General features: G+C 44.0%; 1 protein-coding gene and 1 long non-coding RNA gene across 3 annotated transcripts in view; both read left to right on the top strand.

The window, feature by feature from the left end:
- The first annotated feature begins 3,618 nt into the window (after nucleotides 1-3,618).
- The window catches only part of pomt1 (protein-O-mannosyltransferase 1), a 49,954-nt gene continuing 26,349 nt past the window's right edge, over nucleotides 3,619-27,223 (top strand). The window contains exons 1-5 of one of the 2 annotated variants that reach the window (XM_078550139.1): nucleotides 3,619-3,690; nucleotides 6,601-6,738; nucleotides 9,017-9,123; nucleotides 22,919-22,969; nucleotides 26,354-26,500. In XM_078550139.1, coding sequence (XP_078406265.1) covers nucleotides 6,617-6,738; nucleotides 9,017-9,123; nucleotides 22,919-22,969; nucleotides 26,354-26,500 — 427 coding nt within the window. In that variant the 5' untranslated portion in view covers nucleotides 3,619-3,690; nucleotides 6,601-6,616. Of the gene's footprint in view, nucleotides 3,691-6,600; nucleotides 6,739-9,016; nucleotides 9,124-22,918; nucleotides 22,970-26,353; nucleotides 26,501-27,223 lie in introns of those variants that run through there. The other variant, XM_078550140.1, reaches the window with a different exon arrangement.
- Nucleotides 11,129-17,480, top strand: LOC144685535 (uncharacterized). The gene is made up of 2 exons (XR_013577743.1): nucleotides 11,129-14,362; nucleotides 14,912-17,480. It is a non-coding gene; the product is annotated as an uncharacterized LOC144685535 (long non-coding RNA).

Below are 27,223 nucleotides of genomic sequence, written 5' to 3'. Positions count from 1 at the left end.
TGCTGATCACAGAGCTCTCTCTGTGTACCTTTTGGAAGAAGAAACGTGAGCACGTCTCATCCTGCTCCACGGAGCGGACTCTGGAACGGAAGATGATCTTGGAGGCTTCCGAGGCAAAGAGCGAGGCTTGCTGGCTCTTCACCTCTTGGAGTTCCTCCTTGACATCGACCCCCATCGACTGCAGCCGGAGCAGATTCTGCATGTTTTTCTGGAGTCGGGACATTTCCCTCTGTTCCTTTCTAGCTTTCTGGGTGCCTTTGAGGATGAAAAACCTCTTGATGTTTCCCTTGATCGCTTCCCACCAGTGTGTCAGGGACTCAAAGAGGGGTTTCACGGTTCTCCAACCTTTGTAATCCCTCTTGAGCTCCTCAATGTTCTCCGGGGTCAGCAGTTGCACGTTTAGCTTCCATGCCCCCCTGCCCACCCTCTGGTCTTCCTTTAAGTGACAGTCAGCCAGTAGGAGGCAGTGGTCAGAGAAGAACACCGGCTTGATGTCGGTGGATCTGACTGTGAATGCACGGGACACAAACAGGAAGTCTATCCTGAAACGGATGGACCCGTCTGGCCACGACCAGGTGTATCTACGCTGCGCTCCATCTGCAGGGTTGCTGAAGATGTCGTGCAGCTTGGCATCCTTAACTGTTTCCATCAGGGATCTGGATGAAGTGTCCAATCTGCTGTCGGCCCTGCCGGATCGTCCAGCCGCTTCGATGATGCAGTTGAAGTCACCGCCCAGAATGACCGGCCTGGAGGTCGCCAGCAGCAGTGGGAGCTGCTGAAAAACCTCCAGCCGCTCGGCCCCTTGTGACGGGGCGTACACATTAATTAACCGGAGCGGAGCATTCTTGTACATTACGTCTGCTACGAGGAGGCGCCCGCCCACCACCTCCTTAACCTCGGAGACGGTGAAGTTGCCTCCCCGCAGCAGAATACCCAGGCCGGAGGAACGAGAGTCGTTTCCGCCCGACCAGATCGATGGCCCATGGGACCACCATCGTGACCATTGCCTGTAGGAGCTGAGGTGTGGAATCGCACACTCCTGCAGAAACAACAGGTCAGCTTTAACCTTGGCAAGGTAGTCCAAGGTCGCCACACATCGCGTAGTAGATTTAATGCTACGCACATTTATGGATACAATTTTTACACCCATTTTAAAGCGTTTATTTTCTTACCAAACCAATTGTCTCTGAGGGCCCCAGACCTTCAGTCTGCTCCTTCATACCCGTAGTGAGCTCAAATTGCTTCACTTTGGACGGGCTGAGGAAAAGGTCCTGAAACTCCCCATTGGAGATGTTCCGCTCAGGTGGCATCTGGGGGTTCGTGTAGAGAACGGGATATGAACTGTCCTCTGTTGGAGAAGCTTCTCCAATCCTCTCCCCCTCTGGGGCGTTGCTGCTCCCGGCTTCCCGGAGCTGGGGTGCGCTGAGCGCCTCACCGCTCCCAGATTCCTGGGGCTGGGGTGTGCTGAGCGCTTCATCGCTCCCGGCTTCCCGGAGCTGGGGTGTACTGAGCGCCTCACCGCTCCCAGATTCCTGGGGCTGGGGTGCGCTGGCCTCTTCGGGTTGTGGACAAATTTGGGGAGCGCTGGTCTCCTCTTTGTCTCCAATGTTCTGGAGCTCGGGGGTCTCGTCCTCCAAACCCCTAGAGCTTTGCCGCTTCTACTGTGGGTGCCGCCCTGGCCCTTCTTCATCCGAAGAGCTGCTTCCTTTGTCATCCGTGTCGGATGGGAGACGCCTCTTGCCACTTGTCTTGGAAATGGCTTGGTTCCTTCTTAGCCCCTTCTTCCGTTTGGCTCTTTTCACCAGCTGCCACTCCCCCTGCTGCTTTCCCACTGCTGCCTCCTCCTCCTCCATTGATTCACTCTCCTGAGGAGTGGGAGATTCAGGGGGCAGTGCTGTTGATAGAGGCAAATCTGTTGCCTCACTCTTTTCCTCCACCTTGTCTCTCTCTGTGTCTTCCTTGTTCCCGATGCTCTCACTGGGGGCCTTGATGGTTGGAGTGACACGAAGCATTTCTTTTGCTTCCCCCTCGTTGGCTTTGGCTGCCTGTGCGTAAGTACGGCAGCGTTTGGGGCAGGTCCTGTAGAGGTGATCTGCCTCGCCACACAGGTTGCAGCACTTAGCCTGTTTGCAGTCTTTGGTCTGGTGCCCTTCCTGTTTGCAGTTCTTGCAGAGGACGGCGCTGCAGTTGGCCGCCACATGACCAGACTTGCCGCATGAACGACAAAGTTTGGGTTGCCCAGCATAGACAAGGTAGCCACGGCTTCCCCCGATAGCGAATCTGGATGGAGGGTGGAAGATGGCTCCTTTGCCGTCGGTCTTGAGCGTGACCTTCACCTGGCGTTTGCATGTCCAGATCCCCAAATCGTCTCTAACCGCGGTGCAGCTTCCCACCTTATCGAAGTGCCTGGCGAGGAAGGTGACCACGTCGGTGACAGGGACGAAGGGGTTGTATAGATGCACCGTCACCACACGGTCCCGTTGCAAAGGCAGAGCAAAGAGCGGCTCCGCTGTCAGGATTTTCATCTCTGGCAGGTCACTCTTTTCCTAAAACCTTCAGGAGCTTGACGCAGTCTGCCACTCGCTGGAATGTCACGTCGAAGTATCCGGCGCTGGGGAAATCCTGCAGGCAGTAGACATCCACAGCCTCGAAGCCGCACACCTTCAGCAGGATCCTCCTGGTGAAAAGAGCCCGGTCCATAGCTGCTCCTCCTTCTTCACTACCCTACATCAATGGGGAGTTGCCCCCTTTCCCCGGGGGTTATTGTGATCAATGGGGAGTTGCCCCCCTTTCCCCGGGGGTTATTGTGATCAATGGGGAGTTGCCCCCTTTCCCCGGGGGTTATTGTGATCAATGGGGAGTTGCCCCCTTTCCCCGGGGGTTATTGTGATCAGTGGGGAGTTGCCCCCTTTCCCCGGGGGTTATTGTGATCAGTGGGGAGTTGCCCCCTTTCCCCGGGGGTTATTGTGATCAGTGGGGAGTTGCCCCCTTTCCCCGGGGGTTATTGTGATCAGTGGGGAGTTGCCCCCTTTCCCCGGGGGTTATTGTGATCAGTGGGGAGTTGCCCCCTTTCCCCGGGGGTTATTGTGATCAGTGGGGAGTTGCCCCCTTTCCCCGGGGGTTATTGTGATCAGTGGGGAGTTGCCCCCTTTCCCCGGGGGTTATTGTGATCAGTGGGGAGTTGCCCCCTTTCCCCGGGGGTTATTGTGATCAGTGGGGAGTTGCCCCCTTTCCCCGGGGGTTATTGTGATCAATGGGGAGTTGCCCCCTTTCCCCGGGGGTTATTGTGATCAATGGGGAGTTGCCCCCTTTCCCCAGGGGTTATTGTGATCAATGGGGAGTTGTACCCCTTTCCCCGGGGGTTATTGTGATCAATGGGGAGTTGCCCCCTTTCCCCAGGGGTTATTGTGATCAATGGGGAGGTGGTACTCATCCCACCCGCAGCAAATATGCAGATTTTGCGTGCGGTCGCTCCGCCCATTACGTTGGAGGCGCCTGTGCGTCTCGAGGACGCGGTTGCTATGGGGAGACGCTGTTAATGAGGTCATCGCGCAGACACATCCCCAACGCTCTCGGGGGCGGCGAGCTGGAGCGGATCGGCCGCCCGCCCGGAGAGAACAGGCCCCGGCATCACCAGCTGTCGGCGGCGGAGAGACAAGTGTCGGAGAGTGAGCGGAGCTGAGCTAAAAGGTAGTCAAACCCCGGGGGGGAGGCGCGCGCGCGGGCGGAGAGGAGATTCTCTCACGGGATGGATGGGTCAAATAGCCTCTCACCCAGGGGGGGGTGGGGTGGGGTGGGGTGGGGTGGGGTGGGGGTGAAATAGCCTCTCACCCGGGGGAGGGGAGGGGAGGGGGAGGGGGGGGGTGGGGGTGGCGGCGGCGGGTGGGGGGTGAAATAGCCCCTCACCCTGGGGGTGTGTGTGTGAAATAGCCCCTCACCCTGGGGGTGTGTGTGTGAAATAGCCCCTCACCCTGGGGGTGTGTGTGTGAAATAGCCCCTCACCCGGGCGGAGGGGGGGAGGGGTGTGAAATAGCCCCTCACTGGGGGGGTCAAACTGCCTATCACAGGGGTGGTGGGATGGGAGTCAAAGTGCTTCTCACTGGTAGTGGGGGTCAAACTGTCCCTCACTAGGGTGGGGTGAGGTCAAATTGCCCCTCACGGTGGGGTTGGGGTGTCAAATGTCCCCTCACTTGGGGAGGTGGGGGTGCATAGGTTGGCGGGTCAAGTCCCCTCATTGGGGGGGTGTTGGGGGGTCAAATTGCCCCTCACTGAGGGGGGGGGGGTGCGATCAAATTGCCCCCGTATTGGGGGTAAGGGTGGCTGTGGGGGTCAGCTTTCCCCTCATGGAGGAGTGTAGGGGGTCAATGTCCTTCACCGGTGCCTGCCCGCAAACATGAGTTCAGTTCCAACATGACAGTTTTTGAATTTGAATTATGTGTGGAGAAATAAAAATTCTGAAATGTAAAAAATCGCCTTGGTAATGGTAACCTGCCGGATTATCGTAAAAACCCACCTGGTTCACCAATGTCCTTTCCGGAAGGCAACCTGCCATTCTTGCCTGGCCTGGGCTGCATGTGACTCCAGACCCACAGCAATGTGGTTGACTCTTTAAAATCGTCTGAAAAGGCCTAGCAAGCCACTCAGTTATATTAAAGTGCTACGCAAAGTTATAATAAGAATAAAACTGGACAGATCACCTGGCATCAGATTCTGATAGCCTAACTTAGGGATATAGCGATGTTGCTGGAACTCCTTATGGAAAAGCAGTGCTGGAACTCATTCACCTACCACTTTCTCAAGGGTAATTAAGGATGGGCAGTAAGTGTTGGCGTTGCCAACAATGCTCAAATCCCATGAATAAATAAATTAGAAATGAATATGTAATGAGCACCATGTGGTTAGGTCCTACTGTGCCTGTAAGACAGGAACATAGCAGGAGTAGGCCATTCGGCCCATCGCACCTGCTCCACCATTCAGTATGATCATGGCTGATATCCACTTCAATTCATTTTCCTCACACTATCCCCATTTCCATGTATGTCATTGGCATTTAGAAATCTGTCAACCTCTACTTTAAACATACTCAATGACTGAGCTGCCACAGCTCTTTCAGGTAGAGAATTCCAAAGATTCACAACCCTCTGAGTAAAAAATTTCTCCTCATCTCAGCTACTTAGTAGCTTCCCCCTTATTTTGAAATTGTGTCCCTGGGTTCTAGGCTCTCCAACCAGGGGAAACACCTTGCCTGCATCTACCCTGTCCACCCCTTTAAGTATTTTGTAGGTTTCAATGAGATCACCTCTCATTCTTTGAAACTCTAGAGAATACAGGCCCAGTTTCCCCAATCTCTCTTCATAGGACAGTCCTGCCATTCCGGGAACAAGTCTGGTGAACCTTGGTTGCACTCTCTCTATGGTAATAATGTCCTTCCTAAGGTAAGGGGGCCAAAACTGCTCACTACTCCAGGTGTGGTCTAACTAAGGTTCTACACAATTGAGGCAAGACTTCGCTACTCCTGTACTTGCGATAAAGGCCAATTCCTAATTGCCTGCTGCAGTTGCATGTTAGCCTTCAGTGACTTATTGACGAGGACACCCTGGTCCCTTTGTACATCTACACTTTCTAATCTCTTACCATTTAGGAAATACACTGCACATCTATTCCTCCTACCCAAAGTTGATAACCTCACATTTTTCCACCTTATATTCCATCTGCCATGTTCTTGCCCATTTACTAAGTCTGTCCAAAACCTTGCAGCCGCTTTACATCTTCCTCACAACACACCTTCCCGCCTAGCTTTGTATCATCCACAAACTTGAAAACATTACATTTGGTCCTCACATCCAAATCATTGATATATATTGTGATATTATTGCTTGAGAGTTCTGCAGTTTTGTTCAGCAGTGGAATAGATTTACTATTCGTTTGGATTCTTTTGAATATCATGAGAGTAATGTTGGGATTCATTGTTGTTGGAAATGCAGTAGTGGTGTACTATGGATAGGTGAGCTTGATGGATTAAGCTCTTCTGCCTGAAGGAAGTTTTACTTTTTTGTTCATTCATGGGATGTGGGTATTGCTGGCCAGGCCAGCACTTGCTTTCCATCCTGAATTGCCCTCGAGAAGCTGGTGGTGAGTTGCCGCCTTGAACTGCTGCCGTCTGTCTGGTGTCGGCACACCCACAATGCTTTCTGTAGCGGTTTGATACAACTGAATGACCTGCTAGGCCATTTCAGAGGACAGTTAAGAGTCAACCACATTGCTGTGGAGTCACATGTCGGTCAGACTGGGTAACAATTTCCTTCCCTGAAGGACATTGGTGAACCTGTTGGGTTTTTACTGTAATCTGATAGTTTTGTGATCATTATTAATGATATCAGCATTTTATTCCAGATTTATTAATTGAATTTACATACCCCCAACTGCCATGGAGGGATTCGAACTCATGACTCTGGATCATTAGTCCCAGCCTCTGGATTACTAGTTCAGTAACGTTACCACTATTCTCCCATCATCTTTACTGTGGATGTTTTTATCCAACTGAATCAAATCAAAGGGTTGTTATCTGATTATCTTTACGGTATCTAATCTTTTTTCCAGCTCTACCAATTGAACAATGCTGGGATTGCTGAAAATGCCGATTATAGTCACAGTGCAGGTTGATGTGGTTTTAACCATTCTTACTGCACTGGGAGTTGGAAATAGACTATGGGGTTTGATGTACCCCAAAGCTGTTGTGTAAGTAGGCTTTTATTGTTTGTTTGAAATGTTTTTTTCATCAGAAGTTATCTCCAGTTTTCAGATCCACTTGCTATCTGTTGCTGTATTGCCACGATACTGTGTAAGAATATAGAGATGTTTTCACACACAACAGCCCATGTTGGCAGAATTGGTTTAAATTGGATGCTTGCAGCTCCAATCTTTTGATCGCAATGACACTCCTGGTAAAGTCATCGCTAAGGAAGAGCAAAGATAGGAAGCAAAGGTTGCTGACATAACACTGGAAAAGGATGACAACTGTAAACAATGGGAGCTGGATATTGATAAGGATAAGGCTGCTGTGTTGTGCATGTTTAGCAATCCAGTTATTGACCTAAGGAGCATAAGATGCACAGCAAAGTTAAACTCAATAACCTGCAGGTCAGAAGCTAAAAACTTGATGACCTAAGTGAATTGTAAGAGTGACGTGACCAATTAAATGCAACCCTTTCAAAATGCCATGCTGAGGGCATTTACAATACTTTACTAATGTGGCTTACCCATAAATGGTTGACATTGGCTGACACTCTGTATATGACCTGAGTAAGTAGTCAGCACCATCAGGAATGGCCTTAACTATCTGTTTGACATTGGATGGTAGCTTCTTCAACTCCACTTTAGGCCTGTTTGTTTCTCCTCTTCCTCTTTCCCATGGCCTTCTCTGCATTTCTGATTTCTCTCAATCTTGTGGCATTTGATTCTTGGATTTCCTCAGGGTCTGAGTAGGCGTTTAAAGTATGTTATAGGGTCTACCTTCTCTTTGTATGAAGCAAAGGCTTTCAAAATCTACCATCTAATATATTTCCAAGATGGGCAAGCTGGCTGACTTTCCTCTGTACATGACCCTTTTAGGGTGAGATTGATAATTTTGTTAGTCCAGACTCCAGATCTTGTGCCCATTTTTCACCTAAACTCCACTGTTCGTTGTAACCTTTGTTATGATGTCGTCTAAGAGATAATAAACACCGTTGGGACATATCACACCAATGACTAAATCCACTCCTGAAGTTGAACTTCTCTTCCAAATTTCCTTCGTACTTTACACAACTGCCAGCGCTGCTCGCTCCTGAGTGTCTGTGTGAATTTTAGTGATATGACTGTCCTCAAAACATCTCTCCAAACCAAATACTGTGGAGAGAGGAACAAAATTAGTGATTTAAAAGAAATTAATTCCTGATCGAATAGTTTACTTGCTTGAACATCTTTGAGAGCTGCTAGTTTGTGGTGTCAAAAGGGCTTGTGGGATTTGGTGATCCAGGGAGCAATGCCATCGAGAGCCAAACTCGGAGAAGCCTATAACTTACAGTTTAACTCGAGCAGAGGATGTTAACACTGAAAAGTACGTTTCTGTAAGCTGATCCTTTGTTAAAGGGCAAAACTTACATAGCCAGTTAATTTAATATTAGGTGCAGTGTTGACAGTAATGGATGTATTGAAGAATGATGGTTTTCACAGAACCCTTTCAATGCACTCCCAAGAAGCCATGTGCCATCTGCCTCCACCACACTCTTAGGCAATGCATTCCAGATCCTAACCATTTTTGGGGTAAAAGAAAAAGTTCTTCCTCATGGTGGTTGTTTTGCATTTGTCTCAAATTCGTGTCCTCTGATTCTCGATCCTTCTACCAATGGAAAAGATTACTCTAAAATAGGTGGCATTTGCCTTTTGATGAAGTGAGGAAGCCACAGCACTGGGTGTCAAGGTAAGCATATTCAAAATATCTTGCAGAGTGTGATGATTATGTGTTATAAAGCTTTAAAGCTTTTCAGCATCTCTTTAGTTAAAAAAAAATACTGATCCCAAAGATTCAGAGCAAAAGCAGAACATTTGGAGAGTCATTTCAAAAGGCCCTATTCTCCTCATTCTCTTCTTCAAGCACTTTGCTTGACCCCAAATGTTTTTGTCCGTTACCCTGAGAAACAGTGAAAACACTGATATCTTAGAGAATACAGTTGAAAGTCTGAAAGGTCGTGGCTGGGTTGGCAGTGGCTTCTTTGTAGACAAATGAATTTCGAATCATGCCTTTTTTAAGAAACTTTTTATCAAAAGTTACCATGAAAATTTGAAAATTGACAGCCAACCTGTATTTAGTGTATAATGGACCAATCTTTTGCAACTTTCCAGTTTGCTATCACGTAATCTCATCATTTAGATTCCTCATGAAACCATTACCAGACAAGCTGGTTCTGCACATAGCTCAGTTTTGTCCCAGTTCCTTCGATTCTCATTGATTGTAGCATCTAAAATCTCTCCCCAGGTTTGATGAAGTTTATTATGGACAATTTGTTTCCTTGTACATGAAACAAATGTTTTTTATTGATGACAGCGGACCTCCACTTGGTCACATGATTCTGGCCGTTGGAGGTAAGAAACTTCAGCTTTTAAGGAAAGTTTTTGAATATTTGCTAAATTCACCGTTGTTATTGGCCACTTCTTTAAGGCTTTTTAATATCTGTGATAGTTTGTGAAAGTGAACTGACAGAGATTGGGCCATTGTTGGAGATTTCTCTCTGTGGTTAACATCGCAACAAAGATTAGTCCAACAATAGTAACTCCGCTTATGGTTCTTGGACCAGTGATTTTTATTATAACAAGCCATGTTAAATTGACTGATGGCCATCTTCCATATTATGTTCAATGACAAGATGGCATGCCTGGCTTCCTGGCTGCAACCATCTTGAGAACATGGGCTCAAACAAGAGAACAACACATCTGTTTCCAAGTCCTGGAACCACCAGCTCCAGTTCTGTACACCCTCTGCATGGCTCCTGATTCTTCTGAGAATGCTGTGCCTTAAAGAGGAAACCTGATCTATTATACTACAATACAACCTTATCTTGTGGCGAATTAATACGTAGACTGAGCATTTTAGCTGTTTACCCTGCTTATTGTTGTTGCTGCTGAAGGGCAATTAGGGATGGGCAATAAATGCTGACCCACCCAGTGATGCCCACGTCCCATGAAAGAATTTTTAAAAATCGGTTTAGTCTTTGCCTCAAATCTACAAGCTTTGTAAAGCAGTAAATTTGCAGGCCAGACTTTATCATTTACCGTGGTTAGAGATGCCTTAAAAACTAGCCCTTTATAAGGCTATGAGCCTTTTTCTTGATCTGGGAGTTTCCATTCTTTGCACTTGTGTTTCCAAACTGACTTGTGTATATATAGAGAGAAAAGATTAAAATTTCCCATTCTTCCATGTTTACCACAAGAAAATGCTAAAAGAAAGTAATGCTGGAATAGCCTGACCGTTTAAAGCATCTCAGATCTAGCCATGGTCTATTGCTTTTTCTTTTTTGATTCCCCCTGTGTCCCTATAAATAGATTGTTGGGTTAGAAGGTATATGCTTGTAATGCGTAACTCTGTAAATAAATGTTTATAAAATTGTGTAAAGATTGGCTCCAGTTCTCTCCTTTGCCATCTCGCTTTATGGAATATTAACATGGTAGTCACAGGGTGGAGTTAAGTGATTTTTACTAAAACAGTCTCCATGCTACAGGTGGCATGTAGGCTATGCATGACATGATGATGGTAGAGGTGATGAAGCGTTTGAGGATCTCACAGAGGCATGGAACCTTAGAAATTGGCAGGTGATACACTTTGGAAGGAGTAATTTGACAAGGAAGTATTCAATGAACGGCATGACACTAAGAAGTTCTGAGGAACAAAGGCATGTGTGTCCATAGATCTCTGAAGGCGGAGGGGCATGTTAATAGAGTGGTGAAAAAGGCATATGGGACACTTGCCTTTATCAATTGAGGCATAGATTACAAAAGTAGGGAGATCATGTTGGAGTTGTATAGAACCTTGGTGAGGCCACAGTTGGAGTACTGTGTGCAGTTCTGGCCGCCACATTATAGGAAGGATGTGATTGCACTGGAGGGGATGCAGAGGAGATTCACCAGGATGTTGCCTGGGATGAAACATTTAAGTTATGACGAGAGGTTGGATAGACTTGGGTTGTTTTCGTTGGAGCAGAGAAGACTGAGGGGCGACCTGATTGAGGTGTACAAGATTATGAGGGGCATGGACAGGGTGGATAGGGACCCTTAGTTGAAGGGTCAGTCACAAGGGGACATAAGTTCAAGGTGAGGGGCAGAAAGTTTAGGGAGGATGTGATGAAAAACTTTTTTACCCAGAGGGTGGTGACGGTCTGGAATGCGCTGCCTGAGAGGGTGGTGGAGGCGGGTTGCCTCACATCCTTTAAAAAGTACCTGGATGAGCACTTGGCACGTCATAACATTCAAGGCTATGGGCCAAGTGCTGGTAAATGGGATTAGGTAGGTAGGTCAGGTGTTTCTCACGTGTCGGTGCAGATTCGATGGGCTGAAGGGCCTCTTCTGCACTCTGTGATTCTGTGATATTGGAGTGTTCCTGTTGCCCTTCAGCCTGAGTGGCCTGGGACAGACTAAATGTGCCAAAGTTTCAACTCTTAATGGTTAACCAGTGGCTCTTGCTGAAAATCCCCAGGTATGCGAAGGATTAGGCTGCCTTGATCAGATAACCCATTGACAGTCATGTACTCTAAAGATAGGTCTCAGTGGGCTGCCATCCATTCTGGCACGGCTACCACTTTTTAAAGCATTGTAGGGAAATAATGTACATCCAGGTAGGTAATGACATCACAAGTGTAGGAGAATGTCATGAAACTTTAATAGTCTTTATAAGGTTATTGGGATTTAATGTAAAGTAGGAATAGTGGGGAGGGGGCTGGAGTGTGCGTGTGTGTATGTGTGCGTATCAGAAGAGAAGCTAGGTTTGAAATGCTAAATAAGTAAATATGGCTGAAGTTTTAGTGTGAGGGTAAAAGGAAGATTTGCATTTTGAGATAAACCAAAGTAGTCGTGAATTTCAAAGGGAGGCTGAAATGTTACACTTAGCCAGAAGAAGCCAAACAGTGTGTTTAATTTTCCCAAAGCTTTACCATCTGCTGTGCCAAAACAAAATTGGGGGCTCTTTGCGGGATATATTTGATATTCCTTGATTAGTTTGGAGTTGGTGAATCTTAAGGTTACGAGTATGAGAAACACTTTGAATTCAGAAGTTGGTGTGAGGTTTTTTTTAAAGTGGTGAGACTGCAATATGGCTTTGGCAGATGCTAAGGCTTGTCTGGGAGTTGAAGTTATAACTTTGGTTGGTTTACAAAAGGTAAATAAAGCTAAGTTAATGGAATTGGCAGATAAATTACAATTAGGATTACCTGCATGGGTAAGGAAATCAGACATAATTGAAGATATAGCGCAGCATTTAAAATTGGAAGGTATACCCGAGAGACTGAGTTCTCCAAGGGGTGGGTCGTTGGAATGGGCTCAAATTCAGTTGCAAATGAAAAAAATAGAACTAGAGGCGGCAGAAAAAGAAAAGGAAAGAGAAAGGGAATTCCAAAGGGAACAGGCAGGAAGGCAGGAGAGAGAAATTAAACAGGAAAGGGAAATAGAAATGGTAAGGTTAGAAAAGGAGGAAAGAGAAAAAAGAGAGAGAGAATTCCAGCTTAAAATGCTGGCAGTTAAAAAAGAGACACCAGAACGTGTGGAAGGACTTATTTCCAGATGAGAACCCAGTGGGGAGATTTTTAAATTTGTACAAGCTCTTCCAAAGTTTGAGGAAAGAGATGTTGAAGCATTCTTTATTTCATTTGAGAAGATAGCTAAACAGATGAGATTGTCACAGGAAAACTGGACATTGTTGTTACAATCCAGGTTGATGGATAGAGCACTTGAGGTTTATGCTTCATTGCCAGAAGAAATGTTGGTGAGCTATGATGTGGTTAAAAAAGGCTATTTTGAGTGCATATGTGTTCGTTCCCAAGGCATACAGGCTGAAATTTAAGAATATGAGAAAACAGCCTGGGCAAACTTTTATATTGAGCTTGAGAGAGTAAAAGAAAGTAATTTTGACTAGTCGATACGGGCACTAAAGATAAAGATGACGTGCAGCTCTTAGGGAAGTAATTCTTTTGGAAGAATTTAAAGATTCAATTCCTTCGGTCGTGAGAACTCGTGGAGGGACAGAGGGTTGAAATGGTAAGTCAAGCAACAGAGATAAGCTGATGATTATGAGTTAGTTCATAGAGCTGAACCTTTTCTCGTCACCCTTTTAAATCAGAGAAGGATAAAAAATGGGAAGGTGAAGGGAAGGTGGGTAGCCAGGGAAGAGAAGGAATAGGTGGAAATTCCCAGGAAGCTTTTTCTCAGAATAAAAAGGAAGGTGTTGAGGGTAGAGGTGACACTCGAAAATTGAGGTGTTTTCATTGTAATAAAGTTGGACACATGAAGTCAGTGTGTTGGAAATTGCAGGGAAAATCTGTTGGGATTATTGGGGTGCAGAAAAGTTCTGGAAGTAAAAGTACTGTGGGTTCTGAGGTTCAGGCACAGGGTCCCAGATGTGGGTGTTGCCTACGGTAGTTGAGCAGCCTGTAGAAGTGTTTTCAACAGAAGTGTTGCAGAGAGAGCATCCTGGATTGTTTCCGGATTGAGTGATAACAAGATCACAGGCTCACAGGTTGAAACAAGAAGAACAGAAAGTTAAAAGGCAGAAGGAAGATGTGGAAGTCCAATTGGCTGGCACTGTGTTTGATAAGGTTGTTCAGGAAGAAAGACTGGAAGACAGTGCAGCCGAGGTGTTTAAATCGAGGCAGTTGGTAGAGTTACAGAAAAAGGATACGCAAATAAGACAGCTTACTCAGAAACAGAGGCAGAATGTATTCCGGAATGTTATTACCTTAAGGGTAATGTTTTAATGAGAAAATGGAGGCCTTATCATTTTTCAGCAAATGAAAGCTGGAGGGAAGTGCATCAGATTGTTATAGCATTTGGATATATAAATGATATTCTGAGGATAGCTCATGAAATTCCAATGAGGGGACATTTAGGAATTAGGAAGACACAGGCAAAAATACAAAAACATTTTTATTGACCTGGATTGCATCAATATGATGTCAAATTCTGTAGAACATGTCACACATGTCAGGGATAGCACAAGCAGTGATTAAGCGGGCTCCTTTAATTCCAATTCCAGCATTTGAAGAACCTTTTCCTAGGCTCATGATTGATTGTGTAGGACCCCTCCCTAAGACTAAAATTGGAAATCAGTACTTACTGACATTAATGGATGTGTCTACAAGGTTTCCTGAAGCGATACCTTTGAGTTCCTCAGGGTAGTGCCGTTGGCCCAACCATCTTCAGCTGCTTCATCAATGACCTTCCTTCCATCATAAAGTCAGAAGTGGATATGTTCGCTGATGATTGCACGATCTTCAGCGCCATTCGTGACTCCTCAGCTACTGAAGCAATCCATGTCCAAATGTAGCAAGACCTGGACAATATCCAGGCTTGGGCTGACAAGTGGCAAGTAACATTGGCATCACACAAGTGTCAGGCAATGACCATCTCCAACAAGAGAGAATCCAAACATCGCCCCTTGATGTTCAATGGCATTACCATCACTGAATCCCCCACTATCCTGGAGGTTACCATTGACGAGAAACTGAACTGAACTAGCCATATAAATACTGTGGCTACAAGAGCAGGTTAGAGGCTAGGAATTGTGCAATGGATAACTCACCTCTTGACTCCCCAAAGCCTGTCCACCATCTACAAAGCACAAGTCAGGAGTGTGATGGAATACTCCCCACTTGCCTGGAAGAGTGCAGCCCCCACAACACTCAAGAAGCTTGACACCATCCAGGACAAAGCAGCCTGCTTGATTGCACCACGTCCACAAACATTCACTCTCTCCACCGACGCACAGTAGCAGCAGTGTGTATCATACACAAGATGCACTGCAGGAATTGACCAAGGCTCCTTCAACAGCACCTTCCAAGCCCACGACCACTACCATCTAGAAGGACAAGGGCAGCAGATAGTTGGGAACACCACCACCTACAAGTTCTCCTCCAAGTGACTCACCATCCTGACTTGGAAATGTATCGCTGTTCCTTCAATGCCACTGGGTCAAAATTTTGGAACTCCCTTCCTAACAGCACTGTGGGTATACCTACACCACATGGACTGCAGCATTTCAAGAAGGCAGCTCATCACCACCTTCTCAAGGGCAACTATGGATGGGCAATAAATGCTGGCCCAGCCAGCGAAGCCCACATCCTATGAATGAATAAAAAAAAGAAATATTACAACAAAGAGAATTGTAGAAGAGTTGACTAATTTTTTTTACAAGACATGCTTTACCAAAAAAAACACAATCAAATCAGGGTTCAAATTTCATATCAGAGGTGTTTAAGAAAGTAGTGAACAGTTTGGGATAAAACAGTTTATGTTCAACAGCTTACCATCCTGAGTTACAAGGGGCTTTGAAAAGACGGTATCAAACTTTAAAAACTATGATGAGAGTGTATAGTCAGGATTAGGATAGGGCAATTCCATTCTTGTTATTTAGTATTAGGGATGCTTCTGCATTGACTGGTTTTAGTCCTTTTGAACTAGTTTATGGTCATGAGATCAGGGGACCACTGAAATTGACTCATTAGAAATTGGTGGGTCAAAATTCAGAAACTAGTCTCCTGGATTATGTATCAAACTTCGGAGAGAGATTGGACAGACCATGTGAGTTGGCTTGGGAACATTTAAAGATATCACAGCAAGTGATGAAAGTGAAGGCAGACAGGAAAGCTACAGCTTGTAGTTTTGTTGCTGGGGTAAAAGTGCTAGTTCTGTTACCAGTACCGGGTGACTCGTTAAAGGCATGATTTAGCAGGCCTTACAGGATTGAAAAGAAACTGAGTGAAGTAAATTATTTAATAAGTACTCAATATAGAAGAAAGAAGCAGAGGGTGTGTCTTGTAAATATGCTTAAAAAATACTTTGATGGGGAAGAGGACCAAAAGGAGGTCGTAGTGATGGTATATAAAGAGAAAGAGATAGAAATGCAGGATTCTGAAAACTGATTTTCCTCTAATCAAATTGGATAATGAGGGGTACTTGAAAATTTAAATGTAATATTGAGTTACCTTCCAGAGAAGTGTTAAAATGATTTGGAGAAGCTATTGCAGTCACTGAAAGCTATTTATTGGAATAAGCTATACATGATGTATGTATAGAAGTTTCATCTTCGATAAGGCAACATCCTTGTAGATTAAGTCCGGCAAAGTTATCACAAGTACAGAAATAAATTGAATTCATGGTTCAAAATGATATAATTGAGTCTAGTTGCAGTAACTGGAGTCCGCCTATTGTGCTGGTACCGAAACTGGATGGAACACACAGACTTGTGTGTGGATTATCGAAAGGTGAATGCGGCGACAAAAATGGATTCATATCCTATACCACAGTTGGAAGATTGCATCGAGAAAGTGGGACAATCGAAATTTATCACAGAGATTGACTTGCTAAGAGGATATTGACAAGTACCGTTATCAGAGAGAGCAAAGGAGATATCGGCTTTTGTGACACCAGATGGACTGTATCAGTTTAAAGTCATGCCGTTTGGTATGAAAAATGCATCTACAAAATTTCAATGACTGACAAAGTAATTGCAGGACTGAGCAATTGTGCTGTTTATATTGACAACTTGATAGTTTTCATGGGAGGAGCATTTACAGCACATGGAAGGATTGTTTTATTGATTACAAGAAGCTAATTTGGGGATGAACTTGGCTAAAAGTGAATTTGCAAAAGCGCAAGTTACATATTTAGGTCATACCATTGGTCATGGTAAGGTGGATCCAAGAGATGTGAAAGTCGAGACTACAACAAAACGAGAAGTTTTGAGATTTCTAGGCATGAGTGGGTTGTACCAGAAATTTATAGCAAATTTTAGCAGCGTGGTTGCTCCATTGACTGAATTATTAAAAAAGAACAAGAAGTTTCAATGGATACAGAAATGTCGGAAGGCATTTAATAGTTTGAAAACTGTATTGACCATGACACCAGTTCTGGCAGTACCCAAGTGTGTCAAGCAATTTAAGTTGGCTGTTGACGCAAGTGATATAGGCATTGGGACCATATTGTTACAAGAAGATGACATTGGAATTGAGAAACCGATAGGATATTTTTCATGGAAGTTATATGTAAAACAGAGAAGATATTCAGTGTTTGAAAAAGAGACTTTGGGTCTGGTGTTAGCATTGCAGCATTTTAAGATTTATGTGGCAAAAAATTCGTCAGAAACAATTGTTTATACAGACCACAATCCTATAAAGTTTCTGGACAAACTTCAAGAGAGCAGTGCAAGGCTATTCAGATGGATTTTGAGATAGACCAGAGTAGTCATGAATTTCAAAGAACGGATGAAATGTTACACTTAGTCAGAAGAAGCCAAACAGTGTGCTTATTTTTTCCCAAAGCTTAGTGATAAAATTGGTAATATGAAAGATTTTTATTATTAGAAAGGTAAAGTCCAGACATATTGAAGCAATGGGATTTACATTAAAAAGGGAGAAACATGTATAAAGGAAATGAGGTTATATGTAAGGAAAGAAGGCATGCCAAGATCTAACAAATATTAAAAGCCTCCAGCCTCAATGTACCAAGCTGTTGCCTGTTGGAACTGAAGCTAAGAGAATTCACTGTGAATGCCCCTGTCCAGTGTATCGTGTGCTTCGCCTGGGTCTGTTAAAATCTATTTTGTTTTTACTGTTGCCTTAACGGAGGTGTAACTGGGAGCTAGATTAATTAGGGGAGCTAGAAATTATCATAGTAGCAATTTGTAGACCTATGTATGTGCTTAAAATTATTTCTTTCATTAATAAATGTTTAGTTTATAAAAACCTCTAAGTCTCGGTAGACTCATTAGTATTGAATTCAAGGCATGCCTCTTTAAATCAAAATACAAATTACAGAACGGTTGTGTCAGTTGTTTCAAGTTTCCCTCTGGGATTTGAGCAGCTTAGAATTTACCATCCGCTGTGCCATAACAAAGAAGTAATAAAAAACATCAGCCAAAAAAACAGTTAAATTGCCATTTGGTTATTGAGTCTCCCTTCAGCCATGGTCAAGCAGTGACCTTTTTGATATGTTAGAACCATATCTTCCAGGACAATCTTTTAAGATCTGTAAGGACTTTGCATTATTTGGAAGCTGACTTGGATTTTTTTTTAAAAAGGTCATATGTTCACCTTGGACTGTGAACAAGCATGCCTCTTTCCATGAAATCGCCTGACCAGCATGGCACTTGAGCAGGGGGAGCTATTTGAACTGCAATCACTTTACCTGATGGAAAAAAAAGCTATTTTAAAGGCAAAGGCTTGGTGATATACTGGAAACCACCTGACGGAGGAGCTTTATGTTTTGAGCTTTATTTTTGAACTCAGTTGGGAATTGAGAAGTGGAAAGCTACCCAGCTCGCACTCTCTTTTCCTTGCTTGAAATAGAGTGGTTATCAGTATCCAGCTAGGAATCATCTTCTCAGTGGAACTTATCTGTCCTTGGAAACCCGAAAGGCTGAGACGAGAAGGATTGATCCAGCTCTATTTTCTTCCACACTGAAGCTCCGTTGGTGAGAAACTTCAGGCATCTACTGGGACCATTGATCTGTCTTCACATGAGGGAGTACCAGATCAACAACGTTAAAATCCTGTGAACTTTATCTGTTGTTTTATAAAGTCTCTTCATTAACCGCCCATCTCTGCAGAGACTCTATTTATTTGTCCTTTGTTTGTTTGTGCGTGTGTGGATGCTGGGGAATTTTAAGAGGGATAGATAGTTATACGTCTAGATTACAAATTGTGTGTTAACCAGTTCTTGCAACTTGTTTTAAAAAGGAGTTTTATAATAAATCAATCATTCTGAATTTATTGAAAGAAGCCGAGTTAAAGTCTCTTTTATCCTGGGTCTAACAGGAGCATTTTAGTGAGTGAATTAAAGCTTGAGACTAATGGTGTGACCTGTGGAGTAGTGGGGCCAAATCACCTGTGCACTCCTTCCAATCCAGTTGTAACAGATAACACTAAGAAACTTGATTAGAAGGACCAGAGGGGAAGTGAAGAAACTAATAAGAAAAACAAGGAGAGAGCATGAAAGGAGGCTGACAGCGACGATAAAAGGGAATCCCAAGGTCTTCTATAAGCATGTAAATAATGAAAAGGTGGTAAAAGCAAGGGTCGGGCCGATTTAGGGACAAAAAAAGGGACTTGTGTGTGGAGGCTGAAGACAAAGCGGAGGTGTTGAACGAGTACTTTGCGTCTGCCTTTATAAAGGAAGAACTTGCTACCCACAGCGAGGTGAGAGAAGAGGTAAGTGGTACACTAGAAGAACTTACAGTCGAGAGGAAGGAGATGTTGGAAAGGCTATCTTTACTTAGAATAGATAAGGCACCAGGACCGGATGAGATGCATCCAAGGGTAATGAGGGAAGTGAGAGTGGAAATTGCAGAGGCACTAGTGATATTCTTCCAGTCTTCCTTAGACATAGGGGAGATGCCAGAGGACTGGAAAACGGCAAATGTTACACCCTTGTTCAAAAAGGGGTGCAAGGTTAAAGCTGGCAACTACAGGCCAGTCACTTTGATATCAGTGGCAGGGAAACTTCTGGAAACTATAGTGCAGGATAAAATCAATAACCACTTAGACAAGTGCAGGGTAATTAAGGGAAGCTAGCATGGATTCATCAAGTGAAAATCATGTTTAACTAACTTGCTGGAGTTTTTTGAGGAGGTAACAAGATTGATAAAGGAAACGCTGTTGATGTGTATATGGATTTTCAAAAGGCATTTGATACAGTGCCACACAACAGACTTATGAGAAAAATTCTAGGTCATGGAATAAAAAGGAAAGTAGGTACTTGGATAAGAAATTGGCTGAGTGACAGGAAACAGAGAGTAGTGATAAATTATAAAAGCACAATACTGCAGATGCTGGAACCCTGAAATAAAAGCAGAAAATACTAGAAAAACTCAGCAGGTCTGACAGCCTTTGTGGAGCAAGAAACACAGTTAACGTTTTGAGTCTGTATGACCCTTCTTCAGAGCATAGTAGTGATAAACGGTTGTTTTTCAGATTGGAGGAAGTTTTGTAGTGGAGTTCCTCAGGGATCAGTGTCAGGACCCTTGCTGTTCCTGATATATTAATGACTTAAACTATAGTGTGCAGGGCATGATTTCAAAATTTGCAGATGATATGAAGATTGGAAATGTTGTCAACTGTGATGGGGATAGCCTTGAACTTTTCTCTAGTGATAGTTTATTTATTTCCTCCCCCCACCTTTCGCCCCTTGATCATTTTGTATTTTTGGAATGTTATCAGTGTCTTCTACCGTAAAGACTGAAGTAAAGTATTTATTCAACTCCTTTGCCATTTCCTGGTTCCCCATTATTATTTTCCCAGCCTCATTCTTTAAGGGGCTGATGTCCACTTTGGCCTCTCACTTCCTTTTTATATATTTAAAGAAGCTCTTATTTTCTCCCTCTTTATTTTTTTGGTCATCTTTTGTTGGTTTTTAAAACTTCCCCAATCCTCTGGCTTACCACTAATCTTTGCCACTTTGTATGTTTTTCCTTTCAATTCGATACTATCCTTAACTTCCTTGGTTAACCATGGTTGGCTTATCCCCTTCCTAGAACCTTCCTTTCTCACTGGGAAATATCTTTGTTGTGAGTCATGAACTATTTTCTTAAACACCTGCCATTGTCCATCAACCAAGTTTTCTGCTTAACTCCTTTCCCAGTCCACTCCAGCCAACTCTGCCCTCTTCCTTTATAATAACCCTTATTTAAGTTTAGCACAGTCATTTCTGACCCAAGTTTCTCACTCTCTAACTGAATGCTAAATTCTCTCATGTTATGCGCGCTGTTTCTTAGGGGATCTTTTACTCTGAGATCATGTATCAAACTTGCCTCATTACACATTACCAGATCCAAAATAGCCTGATCCCTGGTTGGATCCAGGATCCACAATATATTGTTCTAGCAGACTGTCCTGAATACACTCTCTGAATTCCTGCTCGTGGCTACTTCTGCCAATTTGATTTTCCCAATCTATATGAAGATTAAACTCACCCATGATTAATGTACTGTCTTTTTTACATGCCCTCGTTATTTCCTGATTTATTCTCTGTCCTACAGTATAGCATCTGTTAGGGGGCCTATAGACTACTCCCACCAGTATCTTTTTCCCCTTGTTCTTTCCTACCTCCACCCATATGGATTCCACATCTTCTGATCCAAGATCGTTTCTTGCTATCGTATTTATACCATCTCGTACTAACAAAGCTACCCCACCACCCTTTCCTTCCTTCCTGTCCTTTCAAAAAGTGACATACCCCTGAATATTTAGTTCCCAGCTTTGACTTTCTTGTAACCACGTCTCTGTAATGGCTGTATGATCATACCCATTAACCTTTATTTGTGCTGTTAATTCATTTATTTTGTTCCTAATACTATGTGCATTTATTTTGTTCTGAATACTACATGCATTTAAGAAAAGAGCCATTAATTTTGCCTTTTTACCATTTCTTCCCCCCTGTGGCCCTATTTGCTGCTTTTTTTTTTTACGTTTGTCCACTATGTCCCTTCCTGTCATACTCTGGGTATCAATGTCTAAATAGCTGTCCTGCAATGCTGCCACATCCATTTCCTTTGTTAGCCGACGTATCCCCTCTCCAGAACCCTCCCCCACCCCCCCATTTAGTTTAAAGCCCTCTCTACAGCCCTAGTTATTCGATTCGCCAGGATACTGGTGCCAAGTGAAGCCCATCCCACCGGAACAGTTCCCTTCTACTCCAGTACTGATGCCAGTGCCCCATGAACTGAAACCCATTCCTCCCACACCAATCTTTGAGCCATGCATTCAACTCCTTGATTTTATTTACCCTATGCCAGTTTCCCGTGGCTCAGGTAGTAATCCTGAGATTATTACCTTGGAAGTTCTGCTTCTTAATTTAGCTGCAAACTGTTCAAATTCTTTCAGCAGAACCTCCTTTCTAGTCCCATCTATGTAGTTTGTACCAACGTGGACAACGACAGCTGGATCCGTCCCCTCCCATTCCAAGTTCCTCTCCAGCCCTAAGGAGATATCCTTAACCCTGGCATGGGGCAGGCAACATAGCCTTCGGGACTCCGCTCACGGCTGCAGAGAACAGTATCTATCCCCCTAATTATACTGTCCCCTACCACTACTACTTTCCCATCTCCTCCCCCCACTTGAATAGTCCCTGTGCCATGGTGCCGTGGTCAGTTTGCTCACCCTCCCTGCAGTCCCCGCTCTCATTCACACAGCTTGCAAGAACCTCGTAACTTGGACAGTTGCAGGGGCCAAGGCTCCTCAAACACTACCCCCTGGGTCCCCATACCTGCTTCACTTGCAGTTACAACCTCCTGTCCCTGATCACAGACGAAATTTGAATTACCTAACCTGAAGGGTGTGACCGTCACCTGGAGCAAAATGTCCAGGTAATGTTCCCCCTCCCTGATGTGGTGTAATGTGTGCAACTCGGACTCCAGTTCCTCAACTCTGATCCGATGTTCCTCGAGCTGCAATTATTTTGAATCTGAGACTCAAAAGAGAGCAGTTAGTAAAACATATAGGTTTTATTAATAGGGGCATTGAGTACATGAGTAAGGAGGTCATGTTGAACTTGTATAAGACACTAGTTAGACCTCATCTGGATTACTGCATCGATTTCTGGGCGCCATACTTGAGGAAGGATGTGAAGACATTGGAGAGAGTACAGAGGAGATTCGCAAGAATAATTCCCAGGCTGAAGAACTGTAGTTATGAGGATAGATTGGAGAGGTTGGGAGTGTTTTCCTTGGAGAAAAGAAGGCTGAGAGGAGACTTGACAGAGGTATTCAAGATCCTGAGGAGTATAGAGGGAGTAAATAGTGAGAAACTGTTTCCACTCAAGAGAACATCAAGAACTAGAGGGCATAGATTCAAAATGATTGGCAAAAGGAGTAAAAGTGATGGAACAAGCTTCCTGAGAGGGTGGTGGAGGCAGGTTCGATCGAGGTATTCAAAAGGAAATTGGATTGCTACCTGAAAAGAGAGAATGTGCAAGGTTATGGGGATAAGGCAGCGGAGTGGGACTAGGTAGAATGCTCTTTCAGAGAGCCAGTGCAGACTCGATGGGCCGAATGACCACCACCTGCACTGTAAAGATAAAGATTCTGTGATTTTATTTTCCTGTCTATTTTCAAAAGGGTAAAATTGCAAAGGATCTGTGAAAGAACTTTGGTATCCTTGCTTTTAAAAAGTTTTTTTTTCATTTCCAGCATATTTTGGTGGCTTTGATGGGAATTTTGCTTGGAACAGAATTGGCGCAGGTAGGAGTTACTCAGTCTTCTTCACTATTGTGTTTATTTTCATGAAAATGAGCGGTAATGTGATAGCACAAGATAAGTAACCCTGCACGAGTGAAAATAGAGAACAGTAGCTCACATAAGCATTTTGTATGTGTTGTACACATGCCATCTACTGGCTCTAATTAAAATCTTGTGTTCTGTTCATGTGTACTACCAGCTCCCACTCAGGAATGTTAAGTTTGCAGTCATTCTTCTACTTACACAAGACTGATTTAAACAGTCATAATCATATTCATAACCTCTGTGGTTGCTCTGGTAAGTGGGCATAAGAGTGTTCTCTGGCAGTGTAACTAATTTAAAGAATAAAGTGTGGGTACACTTTATATTGCTTATGCATTTTAACAATGCTACAACTCTTGGCGCTCTCTCATTACAAGATTGAGGATTTGGGGATAGGAAAAATGGGGCTGTAATGAGCCTCAAGCCAAGCTGTAAACCAGCACATAGTTAAAAGAAATAACTTGGGTTTCAAGAGCTTTCGTACATAGTGACCGTATCTACTTATCAACAGCTGCTAGCATGTGTTTTAAGGACATTTTACGTTGCAACAGATTCATTTAACACTTTACAGAGGGCCTGGCCTTATAGTACCAGACGAGCAGCTCAGAGGTCATGAGTCAAATCTGGCACCCTGGCAAATTGAGAAATTAAATTCAATAAACCTGGTACTTTTGGGCTAGCACTGGAATAATTACCATACATGGTTACTGGTTCAGCCATGGACGAGTTTTGGTTGTTAGCTGATAAATCTGATTCTATATCAAACTGTTGTTTAATGAGTCAGTGGGACAGCTCTCCCAACCTGGGCACTAGCCCTCAGCTGACTGGGCTGAGATTACCTTAGTCTTGTGTTGATACCCATTCAGCTTCATTCTTGCTGAAGTTTGTAGCAATTGCTGACAATTATGCATAATGATATATGTCCATCAGGGTAGTGAATGATGTTCCCGTAGCATTGTTGCTTTTCATCTTTGTGCAGAGACCGCAGAAGGTAGGTATTGTCAAAGTAACTTAGCGATTTGCTGCAATGCTATAGCTTGTATATGGTGCATCTGCAGTGTGCTCCTGATGGCAGGGGGTGAATATTGATTCGAATGACCAAAATACCAATCGGGCAAACTGCTGTGATCTGGACGGTGTCAAGTTTCTTAGATGTTATTCACACTACATCCATTTGGGGGGAAAAATGCACTCTGGACAGGGAATTTCAATGTGGATCATCAAGAGTGAATTGGTAGTTCCCACTGACGGAGCTAGCAGGTAGAGAACATCAAAAAATCAGCTTGGTGGCCTGACAGTGGATGTACCAAATCAGAGCCCGGTTCCATTCTTATCTATCCAGTTGAAGGCAGCGATTCACCTTTATCATCCTATTCCTGCACCTTTATCCCTGGTGTCCTACATGAATCTACCCTTGGCCTCCCTCATCATATATATTCTGCCCCTTAGAGACATCATCTAAACACAGCGTCATTTCCATATGTAGGCTGCACCTCACACAGCTCTGCTTCACCACTACCCCTTGTAAAGCCACTAGTGCCTCCAATTTACCTCACTGCTTGTCTGACATCCTGTGTTAAATGAGCTGAAAATTTCTCCAGTTAAACACTGGGAAGACCTGAAGTCATTGTCTTCAGTTCCCACCAAAAACTCCATTCCCCAGCCGACCATTCCACCTCTCTCCCTGCTCTCGTGCATCTCTAACTGTCATTACACCAATTGGCGACCATGCCTTCAGCTACTATGGCCCTAGCTGCTGGAATTCCCTTCTCAAACCTTCACCTTTCTATTGCTCTTCCCTTCTTTGAGAGTCCCTAAAAACTACCTTGTCCTAATCTCCTTACATGGCTGGGTGTCAAACTTTGTTTGCTGACACTCCTGTGAAGTGTCTTGGGACATCTTGCTACATCACAGAATCTTTACAGTGCAGAAGTAGGCCATTTGGCCCATCGAATCTGCACTGGCTCTCTGAAAGAGCATTCTACCTAGTCCCACTCCCCTGCCTTATACCTGTAACCCTGCACATTCTTTCTTTTCGGATAGTAGTCCAATTCCCTTTTGAGTGCCTCGGTTGAACACCTGCTTCCACCACCCTCTCGGGAAGTTCATTCCAGACTCCAACCACCCTTCGGATGGAAAATTTTTCCTTACATCATTTTTACTCCCTTTGCCAATTAATTTGAATCTGTTCTTGATGCTCTCTTGAGTGGGAACAGTTTCTCACGATTTACCCTGTCCATACCCCTCAGGATCTTGAATACCTCTATTAAGCCTTCCCTCAGCCGCCTTTTCTCCAAGGAAAACAGTTCCTCTCCAATATATCCCCATAGCTACAGTTCTTTATCCCTGGAATCATTCTTGTGAATCTCCTCTGTACTCTCTCCAATGCCTTCACATCCTTCCTCAAGTATGGCACCCAGAACTGGGCGCAGTACTCCAGATGAAGCCTAACTAGTGTCTTATACAAGCTCAACATGACCTCCTTACTCGTGTACTCAATGCCCCTATTAATAAAGCCTAAGATACTATATGCTTTATTATCTGCTCTCTCAACATACCTGCCATTTTCAATACACCAAGGTCCCTCTGTCCCTGCACCTCCTTTAGAATTTCTCCCTTTATTCAATACTGTCTTTCCATATTCTTCCTGCCAAAATGAATCACCTCACACTTCTCTGCATTGAACTTCATCTGTCACTTGTCCGCCCACTCCACCAACATGTCTATGTCCTTTTGGAGTTCGACTATCCTCATCACAGTTAACAATGTATCCAATCTTTGTATCATCTGCAAATTTTGAAATCATGCCCTGAAAACCACAGTCTAGGTCATTAATATATAACAGGAAGAGCAAGGATCCCAACATTCACTCCTGGGGAACTCCACTACAGACCTTCCTCCAATCTGAAAAACAACCATTTATCACTACTCTCTGTGAAGGTTCTATATTAATGCAAGTTGTTGTTGTTTACTTTGGTTTGGTTTGTTTTTCCTTACCCTTTGAAGTTTATCTCGCACTGATTAAAGCTGCCCGATTTTCCCCCAGTATTTTTCTCTGACTTGGAGTTGGTAAAAATGTAAATTCTTCCTCTTCTCAATGATCGCTCTGCCGATAGCTGTTTAAGACATCTGGGACAAGCCAGTCAAAATGAGGCAGTTTAAACTGTGCAGAATCTTTGCCAGAACTTGTGGAATGGGCAGTATTCCGTGATTTCTCCTGTTGTGTTGTCTATGAAGCTTGAATGTCAGTCAGAGTGGGGAAAGTTCACATTGATGAATAATCTTCCTTTTCTACCAGTTGGAAAGGTGTGTTATTGAGTAACATTTGTACTTTCTTTTTCTCAGAATACACCGGGAATGTCCCTGTTTGGAACCTGAGGTTCCTCCCTGCTCTAGCTGGTGCACTCTGCATCTCGCTGGCATATCAGATCATAGTAGAGCTCAAGTATTCACACTGCTCCGCTGTTATTGCTGCTCTTCTTATCATGTTTGGTAAGAGCTACAATAATTACAAAAAGAAACGTGATATTTAAGTTGTCCTTTAGTAAACATAACAGCATGTAGAATTGTAATTTAGTGGTTGATACTGGGAGTAAGAAGCTGTATACCCTTGTACTCGTTCTTCAGTGTAGCGTGGGGAGTCAACTTTAATATGCGTACGTAATGATACGGCATTTCAATCATTATTATAACAACATTTAAGAAGTATTTAGATGAGCACTTGAAACGCCATAGCATACAGGGCTACGGGCCAAATGCTGGAAAATGGGATTAGAATAGATAGGTGCTTGATGGCCGGCATGGACACAATGGGCCGAAGGGCCAGTTTCTGTGCTGTATAACTCTGACTCTATAATTTTAAATAAAAAGAGCATCCCTGACTTAGTTTTGATTACTACTCCCCTTCATTAGTTTATGTCAGTATGATCTCAGATTACTAACCATTGTCTAGAGCTTTGATCTTTCTATCCCCATTTTTGTGTGTGGCACCAATTTCTTACCCTGCCCTGAGGCGGGCCATGGGGAGGGGAAGTGCAGGTGGCAAATATCATGTCTGGAAAGCTGGTGGTCCTTTGTATCCACAGGAGTTTGTTGAACTATTTGGATTATTTTTAAAATCTATATAATATGAGATGCCAGATCATCAGTGAGGTTCTGTTTATGTATCCAGTGGATAAAGGTGAGCTAAACCCTCTACTTTGTCATTTGTGGTTC

Source organism: Cetorhinus maximus, chromosome 10 (genome assembly GCF_964194155.1).
Source record: "Cetorhinus maximus chromosome 10, sCetMax3.hap1.1, whole genome shotgun sequence".
NCBI classification, from domain to species: Eukaryota; Metazoa; Chordata; class Chondrichthyes; order Lamniformes; family Cetorhinidae; genus Cetorhinus; species Cetorhinus maximus.
This window is presented reverse-complemented; position numbering and strand designations above follow the sequence as displayed.